Genomic DNA, 14,775 nt, shown 5'->3' with positions numbered 1-14,775 from the left:
AAGTAGTAGCATGACTCAAGTCGGCCGATTTCTTTCTTGTGGCAGCTCAAACTCGGACAGGGCCAGTAGTATGGTAACTTCCGAAGGTTCCAAGGATGGTACCATACTTAATTACTAGTATGGACTCGGAATATCAGATGTGGTGTCGGACCATTCCCCCGCATTTTTCTCTTTCACTTTCTCTTTCATTTTCACTTTCTTCTTTTTTTAATCCCAACATATATAGCCCTCAGCTTTTAATGTTTGTGAGAGGCAGGTGCAACCACGCTGTCACTGCCAACAAGGACACCCGTCGTCAAGCTCAAATTCATCACAAAAAGAAAATAATATCTTATACTTATCGTCATTTAGCTGTAGGTATTTTTCTCTCTTATTAATTTTAACTGCCTCTGAAGCATGAGGGAGTAACAAGACCCCTTGTCCATTTCAGGCTTCCAATTTCAACCACAAGGGCACATAGAGCAACCGCGACGCTCATAACCGCATATAAATACGCATGGCGCTTGCGAAGAGACGACAACTCCAAGACCCACGTACTAACTGTTGTCAGACAGCCACAGAACCCATCCATTATCCCTTGTAGAACCTGGCAGCCAGCAAAGCTTGCTCCGCTTACGGAAGCATGCTGTAGCGAATATGCCATACCCAACACCATCGTGCCTCCCACATTTACAATAAATGTACCCAATGGGAACGACGCAATCCTAGCATTAAGCTTTAGCGACACAAAGAATCGTACTAGTGTGCCAAGTGGAGCAAAAACGAGAGCAAACAAAGCTGGGCCCCTCCACATCTCTGTACTCCAGAGTGTGACCGTTGTTGAGCCTTTTGCTAGCAATGCTGCAAGGCAGATGACAATAATCCACGTTGAGATTGCAACAACAAACACAATGGGATTAATAATTTTCTTTATCCACCACTGAGAAAGAGTAGGCATACAAGCAGATGTTCCGATAGCGAGATGCGCTCCTAGAATTAAACTGGAGAGCGAGAGGCCGATTTCAGTAAGTAGGACAGCTACTAATGCCATAAAGCTAAAACCTCCGTTGGGGGCGGATGCGCCGAACGGGGCAGAAGAAAATAGCGACACGTTTTGGTATGAGCCCAGGGGTACAGGGAGGTCGTTTGAAAGAGCTAAGAACACATCTCGAATGAACGTAGAAAAGGACGTAAGGCTGCCGCAGAACCCAGTTGTTAGCCCGATGAACAGAGGGATGGTCTTTTTATGCTTCATTGCAGATTGGCGATCATTTGATTCATCGATGCGAAAAAGTTCTTGGTCTTCGCTTAAAAATCCCATGATTAAACTCCCACCTACGTTGGCCCAGAGCACGCTCGTGTTGACTGGGGAGCCGGGATAGAAAGTCAGGCATTCGATGGCCAGTCGCAAGATTGTACCGACAAAAGAGAAAAATATGAGATATCCAATGGTATAAGTAAGGCGTGGTATCTTTAGCAATGGTCGTTTTTCGGTCTTCCTCGATGTGTCTACCAAATCGGGGTCTGGTATAGCCTCTTGGGCTTGCTGAAGGGTATTCCCGTCATGTCGTGAATGGTGATTTTCGAGGTAATCATGCTGTCTCACTGGTCTCTCTGATGTATCGTATACGGGAGGGGGTGCTGCAAGCTCATCCAAATTACTCTGCAAATCTGTAGGTTGTGATGTTGATGAGCTTGCTGATCTTGACCCAGGCACGGCACTCGGGACGTTGTGGTCGCACATTTTGGGTTGGCGGCAGCGGTTGAGCCATCGGTGCTCATGCACCACGCATCTATTGAACACGTTACACGAGTTGCAAAAGTGAAAAAGTTGATTAAACGAAAACTTTCTCCCTTCCCTCGCCTTTTTGGGGATTTCGGGCCATGCTCTCCCTTTTCACTATGCGAGACTAGTTTGAGCCGAGAGCGGGTCGCGCTTGACAAAAGCGGATGTAAAACACACATAATCACAACATCAGCCGTCCGATCCGTCTGAACCGGTTTTTGCTTCTAGCACAGCCCGCGTTGCCCTCAACATTCCAAGCACTAGAGTGGTTCAATATCAATGAAACTATGGTCTTAGTCTTAGCGCAGGATCATTAAATCTTAGCCTCCACAATGAAGCGTCAACGAGTCGGAATCGCTTGCGATAAATGTCGCGACCTAAAGGCCAAGGTTCGATCATCGTTTATCCTTCGTGGAATCGAGCTAATCACAACTAAGGGAGGATAGTGCGATGGAAGACAGCCTATTTGCTCTAGGTGTGAAGGGTACGGCTTCAGTTGCACTTGGACAAAGAGAAGACGGCGGGGTTCACAGATCGCCCCGACTAACGCAAATGGAACCCGGCCCCATTTATCCCCTAGGCTCGGGTCAAACGGAACTGTAGGAGGTGGACTACCGGGATTTGCGAGAGCCGTCGATTCCTATGAAGCATTACTCCAGCAGCTCCGGTCTGGTTTAGACAGTGCTCATCAAGCTACGTTGGATGCCAGTCTAGGGGAGATCCGACGTCATATCCCGCATAAGGAGCAATCCGCCAGTCGCACTAGTATTGAGGCATCTCCAGAACATAACGACACAGGAGCAGTATCATCGCCCTCTACGTATTTAGGCAAAGCGAGTGACATTCACTTCATACAGAGTATTCGGCAATGTGTGCAAGGTCCAACAGATCCAAGTGCCGAGGCGGCTCAAAGCTACAGCCAAACCCATTCTCCGGAAAGTTTGACCCTTTTCAAGTATCCCTTGCTTTTTCCGTCGCCGGCTGAGGCGGAACAGTTCTTGGATGTTTTTCTCTCCACTATTCATATTGCATACCCGTTCATCTGCAAGTCGGTCTTGTTGGAAGCCTTCAAGAGTTTCCAGGCTGGGGACATCAATAAGCCTGAGTTCCGACCATGGCTTGCATTGTTTAGTATGATCTATTGGTGTACTTCTTTCTTTGAGACACATTTCTAATAACTTTTAGATTTCATATTTGCGATTGGATCATATTACACATCTTTTCCCCATGGAAAAGACTCTGGCAATCATCACCACTTTCGCTACCATGACCAAGGTATTTATTTTTCCAGAGAACTCAGCGCAGACTGTTCTCTGATGAGCGTTTGGATTTCACTCGTGCAGTGTTTCTTTTTACTTGCAGTCTGTCATACCGATCGGTATGTCAATCTCTTCTAAACTTCTTCCTTCCAGGCTAATCCTGACCCCTCGAAAAGCTGTTGGAATATTTTAGGATTTGCTATACGCATGGGGCAAAGTATAGGTCTCCATGTTGAATCGGCCCCTAACTCAGCAGAGCGTGCACATTGGCGACGCACTTGGTATGCAATGTACGTCTTGGATCGACTACTTGCTCTCCAGTTGGGGCGACCAATGGCTATCCATGAGTTTGACTTTCAGGTGGAGTTGCCTGGCGCAAGTGACCAAACCCCATTTGTACCTTCTGGCGGGCCCGAGGTCCCTGGTCCTGTCGCTCAGGATCATATGATGGATTACTTCATTGAAGTAATTCGATTCTCACATATCGTTGGACAGGTTATCAGGCTCTTGTATCGCCCATCGCAGATTGACTTATCGCCAGATAAAATACTTCACAGCGCATCTAATCTAGATCAACGCTTACTTGAATGGAAAACAAGTCTACCACGGCATTTACGATTCGATTTAGGGCATACTTTCGAGAATTCCATGTCATTCAGACGTCAGGTTCGTGCTTGCTTTTATTTCACAACTGAACGGATGTAAATACTGACGATCAATAGCGTAACATGCTTGCAGTGAAGTTCCACCATCTTCGGGCGCTGATCCACAGGCCCTTCTTGTGCTTACCACTCCTACAAATGAATAACCAGTCATTCATGAACTTGCTTATTCAGGACAAGGGGCTTATCTCCCAAGCGGAGTCTATATGTGTCCACGAAGCTCAACAAACAGCTCACCTGCTTCACAATGTAGTAGACGAACGCAGCTTAGTTCACGATTTCCCATGGTGGCAGATGATATCATGCCTCATCTGCGCTAGCTCCATTTTATTTGTGGCAGAAAGCTTCTACGGCAGCAATAACTGTTCAGAAAGCGGCAAATCGTCCTCACAGAGTCTACGGGAAGATGCTGCAACATGTTTAAAGGTTTTCGAGGCTCTTAGTGTGAACTCTGCCGCGGCTAAAAAAGCAGCAGATATATTACAAGGCCTTTCTCGGATGCGTCGATCATCGGAAGAATGTATGGCTACTGAGAGGTCACGTTTGATGGAATTTTACTAATTTCTTACAGCCATGCCAGCAAAATCAGCTAGTAGTAGTTTTGACCCGTCCTCCCAGGTCCAGCATACCTCCTCTATGACCCCCCGAAATGGGCCCATGTACCCTGAACAACCCAGTGCCGAATATCCTCCGACAACCATGTTTCCATCGTCACAGCTACCTTTTGACCAGGCAAACGTGGGAGATTGGCCCAGTGAAATTTCAAGTTCTATGGAGTGGTCTATTCGTTTTCTTGATTATCCTCAATTTCAGTGAAGCGATGTCCTTCAGGTGTGAAGCTCTCTATAGATAGCATGAAGTGAAAAAAAAAATCAAAGAATTAATCGACATGAGCCATCATCCCTATACATATGATGGTCATTCCTGGAATTCAGCTTGTATTGCAATCCGGGCCTGTAGCCAGGATATTTGTGATCACGCCGAGAGATCCACCGGGTATTTCGGATGGAACGAAGATGATGTGCCAAGGGGTAACGTAATGATCTAATATATCCTAGAATGAAATGACGGACTCTGGTTTCTTCAATCTGTAATGAAAACAAAAAAGGTCTGCCAGTTTCTCTGGAAACTCCATGTAAATATCAAATTTTGGTCTAGGTTAATATCAGTAATGAGTCGATGCGCTAGCGAGCAATATTGATGGGCGCTAATTGTTATTACATTCCAAAAACACAATTAGCTATCCAGTATTATTCCGCCTCACATTTAATTTCCTTCTCATCCATGACTTTATGGTTCGCAAATACGATTTGATCGGCAATGCCGGGTTCATGGTCGCAGGGCTGGCAACCCGTAGTAGCCTCAAACCCCTCAGATAATAGAACGTTCGGCGACATATTGGGCAGCTGGCATCTTGTTCCCGAAGCCAGCAGTCAATACAGGGTTGATGAAAGATATGAGAGCATGGGAGTCGACGGTAACTGGTATCATTACCAAGTGTATCTCCACAAACGACGCATGTGTTCGGAAGTTCGCCGGGGTCTGGTATAGAGCAATTGCTTAACGGAGGCTTCAAGTGAGGGCTTTGGGACATTTTGTACCTGTAAGAAAATCTCTTTGGCTGTGATAACATGGCATTTGGGCATATAGTAGCTCCATGGCTGTCAAGCCTCCTCGCTCGGTTGGTGCTGGGAGATGAATGTAAAGTCTATCCATTTTCATCATTTGTGAGGAAGACTCTTCGTTATCTGGTATTATTGAACATAATATGGTCTCTTTATTTAAAGCCTGGAATCTGCCAGACGCATGACTTTAGAAATGATATAATCCTCTTGTACCTCAGAGTTACTAGTTACGACACTGCTTTCCGCACTGCCCGCATTACCCGGAATCAGGCTCGAGCTGAATTGCATAAATCTGGGTCCAGGGTGAAATGAGATGGCTTCAATCCGATGTTATATCATGTCTCCAACATACTAGAATACAAAATGACAATTTAAATTGTGGGAAATTCTACAGTATAATCCGTATCAGGCACGGTTCATGGATCCTGAGCAATGAAATTTTCAAATGGCCGAACACCTTCGATTTCGACATTGTCTGACCCCAAGGTGAGTCTATTCTTTGTAAGAGATAACAAGTCGATTGGTTCTCTTGCTGTACCATCTGATACCCTAATAAAATAAAATAAAATAAAACGAGGCGTCGTAGTCACTGACCAGAATACAAATATTAATGCCTGAGGCATCAATGCTAAGCGGGGCGCTAGTGTCAAGCGAGGCAGTACCGGAAAGATAGTTAATCCGGAGCGACGGGAGCTTGAAAAAGTCGAATTTTGTTCCCGTGCTTTCTCTTTCTTACACCAGTGTGCGCCTCCATTGGCAATCAATGTTTTTCCCTTTGGAGGTTGCTTTTTGAGCTGGGATGGATCTCTCAAGAACCTGGATTTCATCATGCATACGACCTACTAATTCCACACTGCCTGGCAGTTTCTGAATTCATGGTAAGCGACCGAGTTGAAACTTCACTTCCCTTTATCATGAGCACCCTTCACATGATGAAAACCATAACCAAATTCAAACTAGAGTCTTTGACCTTCAAGGAATGAAAACTCTGTTATTGCACGTCAGTCTGAGCATCTCACGCTCATCTTGATTTTTGTCATCATTGCAGTTCATTGAGTTTGACAGAGCTAACCAGCCCTCATAGGACTAAAATTTCTAGGCATCACCAGCAGCAACATCGATCGGCATTTCTTTTTTGTAAATGGTTAGTCAATCTCTTCCTTGCAAATTTTTCACCCACTCCCTCTTTCATGATGATCGCAATTTAAATATACGCTGGAAATTACCGTCCAAGGTCTTCGGATCTCTGACGACAACCAATGGCTTTACTGAACCCTTCTATTCACTTGCATCTTTTTTCTTGATTATGTTTCAAGATCTTATGCTAACTGGAATAAAGACAGATGGTAAGCGACCAGCCCAAGATTCCCAAAAACCCTTTTCTTTGTCGAAGATGAAACGGCACTGGGCTCCGACGAATGCATGACAGTGTTCGGTCATGATGGATACGCCCATTTTGTGGCAGGCCTAGAAAACCTCGCCCACTGAGACACATTCGATAGCTTCATAAACTCACATCCTCTTGTGACGAGTGGCTAATCATATCGATCAGTCTTCAAGCTATCTTGACTGCATTGTCAATCTCGTAGAAACCCATCAGGTAGGCATCTGTTCTTTTTCTTTCCTGCTTTCCCCCATCTTGTATGATGATACCTTTAGATGACGAGTCTTATCGGAGTTTTCCATGCAGACACAATCTTTTTAATACCATTCATGCCTACTGAAAACTTGTTTTGTCCTATGCAAAATTTGCACCATTTAATTCTCTTGTCAGAGGCTAATTTGTCTTGGCAAACAGTGTTTATATCTTAAAATTGAAATTTTCGTGTCTCGACCTTGCTGTCTCAGCCCGTAGGTGTATGTCACACCTCTCTTCTTCAAACTTCTTCCTTTTCATGATGAATCGACACAAACAAAGACAAGCATATGTCCGAGCTAGCTTGCTGGCCGAGACGAGAACCGTCATGTCTGACTAGACTCAATCGAATATCGATTGCCTGCCATATCCATCCAGTGCTTGATGCTGATGGATCTTTAACAGGATTTCAAACTAACACATACGCCACATCCATTGGCGTCGCACATTTTTCATTGCTATGGTGTAAGTTGACTTGTCTGCTTTTCATTCTCTCTTCGTTCGCGCTCCCCTTTTTATATGATGATTCATTTTACATTATCACGACGGTCAACATAAGGAATTTTAATTGATGACCACCGCCTGTGACAAGGCTTTTATCTGACACTTTGTTTTCATACATTTATTGTTCTGTCTCGTTGATTGTGGCTTCATGCTAACGGTGAGACTAGTTTACAGGGATTATCTTCTTTTTCAGCCGCGCTATGTGTGCAAGTTGTCGGTCTGCCCGGCCGAGTTTTCTTAGCATGTATCTTGCATTAGTGTGGAGTCAAATAATATCTACATATTCTAAAAATATTACAAGATCTAAATTCGGAATCTCTTTGCGCCCATCACTTGAAAGGATTACATTTTTATAGCGTAGCACATCTCCATATTTAATTTCACCTGATTTTCTCTTAGGCATGACCCCCTGTCCCTGCAGGGGCCTCGTTCGATTCCTCCCTGAAGTATGCACCAGAAGAACCAAATGCCTGAGCTTGTTGTGATACGCGCGCTCATTCGCTGTTGGCTTGGGTGATGACTGCGGGGGCAACGATCTCCAGCCTCTCAGCATCGACGATAAGCGCCGACCCTGGGCCGTGTGTGATGAGAATCACCAAGCTGCATATTCGGTTCCCCGCTTCGGCCATGCTTTTCCATCTCTGTGTTGGCTCTGCTGAAAGGACATGGGCGTTCCAAATATAGCTTTTTGCCCCCTCTTCTGTTTTTTTTTGTGGATATCGTGCCATTCGCCTGGGTCTGCACTAATTGGCCCTATAGGCCCTGGAGGATTTACTGTACTCTCATTTTCTAGCTTTTCGACGGTCATTGAACCTAGCCCCTCCTCTAATCTTTCTTTCTTTTTCCTTTTGTATTGCATTCCACCCTGATTTCGCGATTCCATTTTCTTCTGGGGAGGGCCATGGCTTCAAATTGGAGTGCGTGTTGATGAGTACATAGTTCAGGATGAACGGGTGTGTTGTTATCCTTTTCAAGCTTCACCGACCTGTTCATTATATTGACCGCTTGCGATCTTTAGTTGGATGGCATCCAGTCATGCTGGCGATGAGCAGCATTATAATGGCTGGTCGCCGGGCATTGCCAACAATAGTAATCAGCTATCACCAAATCGTCGAGACCAGGCTTTGCAGCCCCCATTATTGACAACAGCCCTGGGTGGACTTCAATTTCCTCAGGGGACAACACCATTGTCATCGACGTCGCTGTCTAGTCCCTTTATACACGGCCAGTCACCATCTGTTCCTTCTCCAGCGACCGGCAGATCAGCGCCCCCATCTAGACAACCAGCCAACTACAATGTGCCTTATAATCCGCAAGACTGGGGTCCGGTAGGCGGGGCAGCTGCACAAGCTCAGTTTGCCCATTCAGGCAGTCAACATCGTGTGGTATCCCAGCAGAGAGCTCATGGAGGTCAGGAATCCTTTCATACATTATTACCCTGACTAGATCTGCATATTAACAAACTGCAGAGGAACCTATATCACCTCCACCTCCGCCATACTCACCTCCAAGCAATCCGAACCAAATATCGCAAGGAAGCTTTGCGTCTCCAAATCCCAATGTCTCGGTGACGCCTACCACGACACCACCTCAAAATCCCCGAGAGGGTGATTTTAACGCTTCTCCCGGACATCCACGGCGTTCTGTTCATCGCCCACGGCCTCTTTCTATGGTTTACACAAGTGAGGGAGAGTCCCATCAGCAGTCATTGCCTCCTCCCCCTCCGCCACAAGGTTATGCAGGACCAAGGTCTGTCTCTCATAGTCGAGTAGATGGGTATCAGGGAGGACCGTATCAGTCTCCATCCTTGCATTCCAGAGCCAGGGCTTCGATTTCATCTTATGAGCAAGGTATAGCATCACAAGCCGTAAGGGGTCCAGTACCAGGACCATCATATGGCGAACCGGAACTACCTTTAAGACCACCTGCTTCGCGACGAGCTGCCTCCGCCGGTGCAATTGTGCACAGCGCAAACGCCTCAAGGGCACAAAGTCAAACAAGAAATGGATCCCCATCGAATAGCAGCTGGGAGCCAGGTATGCCGCTTCCACCACCGCCACCAGGTCCACCCCCTACTGCACGGTCTGTCAGCTTGAGTGACTCTTCGGAGTCCTCCTCTGCAAGAACAGTTCAAAGTTCTGTAAGGGTAAGAACTCGGCCGCGGCCGTCAATTGGAACTGGCCTTGGAAGTATTCCACCAACACCAGCCGACTGGGTGGATGAAGAGTACATCAATAGCCGCCCAACTCAAGAAGAACAGCCACTTTACATTGATACGACTAGAGTGATTCCGACGCCTGATATATCTGAGCAGCTCGATTCAGGCGGCAACATACGTGAAACTCAAAGAACTCCAGGTAGCGGCGGTCTCTTCCGCAGAGAGGCAGTCCGAGATCCAAGTGCCAAAGGTATTCGTGAAAGAAGAATCGAGCGACGTAACCGTCAAAGTCAAACATTTGATGATATGAGCGCGGTCTCTGCCACCGGCAATAATCCATGGGCTGACGCTCTAGAAAACATCAAGCCGACAAATCTGGTTCTTCCATCACCAAGAAATAGTCCGGATCCAACACGCCAGCCTACGTCTTCGAGATTTACCCCGAGAAGTGCTCGAAGTCTTCCATCCGAGGGGCAATTCACTACCTCGCGATCTCGAACAAGCTCTGGGGGTCTTTTCTCCGATGATACCTCTTACCCAACGCCCAAAGCAGAGCCAAGTCCAATTGCTGGGCCTAGTGCCAGTGGCCCATCTGCTGCGTTTGCGCATACTCCACCTTTTTCACCGAATGGAGAGTCGTCTTCATCATATCCAAAAGAAATAGCTCAACCGAAGCCACCAAAGGCATTACCCACGCCTCCGTTAGGCTCTGGTAAAGAGTTTCAACCACAGTCACGACCCCGTGCCCTATCCCGGGGACCAGAGGAGCGCCCAATCTCGCACATTCTGCACATGCCTAATGATGCTGTCTCCATGATGAAACCACTATCTCCGCGTCGCATACCGTCTCGAGAAGCAATGACGCAAAATTCGTTGGAAGGTATGATCAAGCAGGATACAGAATTTGTTCAGAACTCCATACAGAGACACCGAAAATTCATAGAAGATGAGGCTGCGGCAGCAAACGATGCCGAAGCCTTGAAGGTTTTCACGCAATATATGATCGCCGAGTCCGCGATTCGACGCCAGCGCTATGCTTCTGTCTGGGCTTCCGGGTCATTTGACACCGATTCGGTTCATAGCAAGTTATTTGAAGCACCTCCATCCAAACCAGTCAGGCCAGCTCCGAAGCTAGACATTCCTCAAAATCGACTAAGCAGACCTGATTCCGCATGGTGGAATACCTATCAGCCTTGCTTGTCGCCTATTGCCAGTATCAATATGAGTAATGATGAACAGAGCTCACGAGGTCGTGCACCAAGTCGATGGTGGGAATCCCAAACTGGGTCCAGTAGCGATGGGAATGGCAGGCGGGTCCAACGTTCCAAGCGTGAATCGAAGTATATGGGGTTACCTCGAGATTCCACCCAGTGGGACCAGGAACGTACGCCATCGAATCTTGATGATGCGGGCTCAAATTATACTGGTCCAGATGTGCCTTATGGCCCAGACGAATATCCACCCGAAAAGGTCGGCTGGCATGAGGACGGCAATGGGTATCCCAGTATGGAAGCTCAGTCGCGATACCAAAGACCCATCGCAAATTCAAAGCTGGATATATCGCGCCTGGTCACTCTACCCCCGCCATATCCTCGCCACTACCCCGCGGTCAACAATAGTCATCCTGACCTCGTATCTTATCGAACTACTGTTCGCTCTATTACCGATCTTTCTGAAATCAAGTCAACCAGACAGCGGTACGAGATGGATATTGAGAGAATGATCCAAGAGCATCAAAGCCAGGTTCAAGAAAGTCGCCTTCATTTCAAATCTAATATCCAGAGCCAGATTCAAGAAGGTAGTCTTACTTTCGCCGAGGCTGCCGAAGCAGAGGCTGCAATGATCGCTGAGGAGAACCAACGTGCAAGGGAATTGGCAAAACGCCAACTCGATTCCTACCAGGAAATAGTGCTGAAGCCAATGCATCCTATTATCACTGACCGAATCGAGAGAGCAACATTTTGTATCGATGAATTGAGGAGCAAGCTCTTCGACGATGCCCAGCACGAAACCCCCGATCAAACGCAAGAAGAAGGCGATGAAAAGCCTGAGCTGTTGGAGAAGCTCACTCAGCTGAAATGGCTTTTCGAAGCAAGAGAACAACTCCACAGAGAGTCTTTTGATCTGGTCAGCGGTCGTGACGAGAAATACAAATCGATTGCCTTGCTACCGTATCAGCAAAACAAAAATGAAGAGAAGCTTCGCGAAACGCAAGCATTCTTCACGAAGGATACATTGGATCGACGGGTCCAGTATGAATCCGAGACACTTGCTCGTCTGGAATCATTCCTGGATGTCATTGAGCAAAATGTCGTCCGAGGTGTTGAAAAGCAGCTCTCAGCATTCTGGGATATTGCACCCTCGCTGCTTGCCTTAATACAGCAAGTCCCCGAGCGGTTACATGGTTTCAGAGTTCAGGTTCCCGCCAACGAGTACGAAGAAAATCCAAGTTATCACTCGCATCCGCTACAGTACCTCTACTCGCTACTTTCTCATGCTGAGAAATCCAGCTATCAATATATCGAGTCCCAGACAAATCTTCTCTGCTTGTTGCATGAAGTTCGCTCAGCTTTGATGCGGGCGAATCGCAACCTCGTTGAAGCTGAACGAATTCAGCAGGGGGAACCTGAAGAAACTGTGCGTCAGATCATAGAAGTCACTCGAGCAGATGACGAGGTTTCTCTTACTACGGATTTGAAGGATAAAGTTGCTACTGTCGAGAGCCAGTGGACCGAGGCTCTTGGAAGCCAAATTGAAGAATTGCGTGAACGAGTTAAGGAACAGCTTGTGGGTGAAGATGGATGGGAAGATTTGGAACGATTGGAGCAGGCGTAGGAGGGACTATATTGAGCTCATTGGGTTTTTCTTCTTCATTCCTGTTTCTATACCTATATTTTTTCTTTTTTCTTTTCAGATTTGTGATATCCCCATTCGCTCGCTGCAACCCAAATTTGAATATACATCTACCAGGTCAATCTGTTTTTCTTGTCTACTTCCCTATCTATTTCAAATCTTGGACCTTCAAGTTGATATTGCGTTTCCAAATTTCGACTTTCAGTTATTGAGCTAACGAAACACCATCATGATATTATTTCTAATCCCTGACTGTTGGGTGTCTGTTGATCTCATTCACTTACAGCGACCTGGATCCACTTGGTCCGTCAATATCACGTGATTAATACTTTCTAGAGTGTTCCGTGCCGAATCCCTCAAATATCCGTCCCTTCCCTCTTCTTCTTCTTCTCTTCATATTCCCCCTCTTCGAATACTCTGTCCAGTAGTTTATCTGGACTTTGTCTTGAAATTGTGAGTTCCCTTGTCCATTTATACTCTATTCCCCTCTTCCCAATTGGAGCTTCTAGCTCTCTTATGTACTTGAGCTTTCCCACTCGGGTTCAAAATGTCCCCCTGCTTTGCCCAAAATGATGAAATACAGCTGGCACCAGTCAGACGGCGATGGACTTGTTCCCAACGCTCATGACGATCAGTTTCCGTCCGGATATACGCATTCGTGACCTGATATTTGTGGCTTCATTGCTTCTTTTGCATTTAAATTTTTCTTTTTGCATTTCCCCGCCACCAAAAAAATTCTGCGACCCAGTTTGCTAACATGCAAATTTTGAAGAACCCTTTTTAGATTCAACTGGATATCTGCCAGGAAACAGGAGATAAATTGAAGAAGGAGAAGTTGCGAATTTGCAACTCGGCTTTCAAATCAGTCACATCGTCACCAAATCAGAATTTTCTTTTCCTTTTTTGAATAGTCAACCTTCATCATGGTCCTCCACAATCCCAACAACTGGCACTGGGTGAACAAGGACGCTTCTGGCTGGGCCAAGGCGTACCTTGATCAGAACCTCACTGTCATCAGTGCCGAAGAAGGGGGTGTGTCAGCCAAAGTAGACAAGGTGGTGTCCATGAATGGCGACGTAGACGTCAGCCAGCGCAAGGGCAAGGTCATTACCCTGTTCGATGTGAAGCTGTCGCTAGAGTATTCAGGTTTGTAGAAATCCACTTGAATTCCTGCGAGCGATCCTGGCAGCTGAGACTGTTTCTCCATAGGTAAGACCAAGGACGCCGAGGAGGTCAGCGGTTCCATCAGCATCCCCGAGGTAGCCCACGATACCGAGGAAGATGAGTACGTCGTATGTTCCCTTGTACCAACCCATCAATGAACCTTTCGCCTTCCCACGAGGAAAAAAAGAGGCGTTAGATTAGAAATGAAGAATGAAAGAGTCCGGAACGCCAAGACTAACATCAATTTTCCCTTTCCTGCCCAGTTCGAGATTGAGAACCATGCCGATGCCACCTCTAAGCAGCCCGTAAAGGATCTGGTTCGCTCCAAGATCCTCCCTCAACTCCGTGTGGCCCTCGCAAAGCTCACTGGCGCCCTGATCGCCGAGCACGCCAAGGATCTCCAGCATGCCCCCGGCACCAACCCATCCAGCGGCTTCACTCCTGCTTCTGTCCACCCTCAAGCCGACAAGAAGGAGACCACCGCTACTGCAACCACCACCACATCCTCCGGCAAGGTCGCCATTAACACCACCACTGTGACAGCGTCAGATGAGTTCCGCACCACTGCCGAGGAGCTCTACAACACCTTCACCGACCCCCAGCGCATCGCAGCTTTCACCCGTGGCGCACCCCGCCTGTTCGAGGGTGCAAAGGTTGGCGGCAAGTTCGCCATCTTCGACGGCAACGTCACCGGCGAGTTCGTCAAGCTCGACCAACCCAAGCAGATTGTCCAGAAATGGCGTCTTGCGCAGTGGCCCGCCGACCACTTCAGTACCCTGCAGATCAACCTGGACCAGAACAACGTCGACGGTGTGACCCAGATGCGCGTCGAGTGGTCCGGTGTCCCCGTTGGCCAGGAGGATGTCACCAAGCAAAATTGGGATATGTACTACGTTCGCAGCATCAAGCAGACTTTCGGGTAAGTTCACTTGTTTAATGCCCTTTGCTTTTTTGTCCCTTACCAATGCAGGTTCTTCCTGTCCAGATCTTCTTTATTACCATCATCTACTTCTCGTTCGTTTGGAGGACTGTTACTAACCCTGTTGGTTGTTCTTCTTGCTATAGCTTTGGCACTATTCTCTGATCGAATTCGTGAAGTAATGGCCGCATGGCAATATACATAGAGAAAACCTGCCTGTCGAGTCCATT

General features: G+C 47.1%; 6 protein-coding genes across 6 annotated transcripts; 4 read left to right on the top strand and 2 right to left on the bottom strand.

Moving 5' to 3' along the window:
* Positions 1 to 379: 379 nt before the first annotated feature.
* N7478_006297 (FluC/FEX family fluoride channel) lies at positions 380 to 1,723 on the bottom strand (the record flags this gene model as incomplete). The annotated part of the gene is made up of 1 exon (XM_056922511.1): positions 380 to 1,723. The coding sequence occupies one exon, from the start codon at positions 1,721 to 1,723 to the stop codon at positions 380 to 382; it is 1,344 nt and encodes a 447-aa protein (XP_056780548.1).
* Positions 1,724 to 2,097: 374 nt separating this feature from the next.
* N7478_006296 (fungal specific transcription factor domain-containing protein) lies at positions 2,098 to 2,940 on the top strand (the record flags this gene model as incomplete). Its single annotated transcript, XM_056922510.1, has 2 exons — positions 2,098 to 2,165; positions 2,346 to 2,940. 2 exons carry the CDS (start codon positions 2,098 to 2,100, stop codon positions 2,938 to 2,940), a joined length of 663 nt encoding a protein of 220 aa, XP_056780547.1.
* A 52-nt stretch (positions 2,941 to 2,992) lies between these two features.
* N7478_006295 (fungal specific transcription factor domain-containing protein) lies at positions 2,993 to 4,247 on the top strand (the record flags this gene model as incomplete). Its single annotated transcript, XM_056922509.1, is given in 4 exon segments — positions 2,993 to 3,040; positions 3,057 to 3,143; positions 3,178 to 3,690; positions 3,747 to 4,247. The coding sequence occupies 4 exon segments, from the start codon at positions 2,993 to 2,995 to the stop codon at positions 4,245 to 4,247; spliced, it is 1,149 nt and encodes a 382-aa protein (XP_056780546.1).
* A 370-nt stretch (positions 4,248 to 4,617) lies between these two features.
* N7478_006294 (uncharacterized protein) lies at positions 4,618 to 5,083 on the bottom strand (the record flags this gene model as incomplete). Its single annotated transcript, XM_056922508.1, has 2 exons — positions 4,618 to 4,730; positions 4,951 to 5,083. The coding sequence occupies 2 exons, from the start codon at positions 5,081 to 5,083 to the stop codon at positions 4,618 to 4,620; spliced, it is 246 nt and encodes an 81-aa protein (XP_056780545.1).
* A 3,390-nt stretch (positions 5,084 to 8,473) lies between these two features.
* Positions 8,474 to 12,444, top strand: N7478_006293 (uncharacterized protein; the record flags this gene model as incomplete). The annotated part of the gene is made up of 2 exons (XM_056922507.1): positions 8,474 to 8,861; positions 8,921 to 12,444. 2 exons carry the CDS (start codon positions 8,474 to 8,476, stop codon positions 12,442 to 12,444), a joined length of 3,912 nt encoding a protein of 1,303 aa, XP_056780544.1.
* A 941-nt stretch (positions 12,445 to 13,385) lies between these two features.
* On the top strand, positions 13,386 to 14,710 carry N7478_006292 (AHA1 family protein; the record flags this gene model as incomplete). Its single annotated transcript, XM_056922506.1, has 4 exons — positions 13,386 to 13,608; positions 13,672 to 13,754; positions 13,890 to 14,545; positions 14,692 to 14,710. The coding sequence occupies 4 exons, from the start codon at positions 13,386 to 13,388 to the stop codon at positions 14,708 to 14,710; spliced, it is 981 nt and encodes a 326-aa protein (XP_056780543.1).
* Between the last annotated feature and the right edge of the window lie 65 nt (positions 14,711 to 14,775).

This window comes from Penicillium angulare, assembly GCF_028827245.1.
Source record: "Penicillium angulare strain IBT 27051 chromosome Unknown utg000004l_segment0_segment0, whole genome shotgun sequence".
Classification (NCBI taxonomy): Eukaryota; Fungi; Ascomycota; class Eurotiomycetes; order Eurotiales; family Aspergillaceae; genus Penicillium; species Penicillium angulare.
The sequence above is the reverse complement of the archived record's forward strand: the minus strand, read 5'-3'. Positions and strand labels throughout refer to the sequence as shown.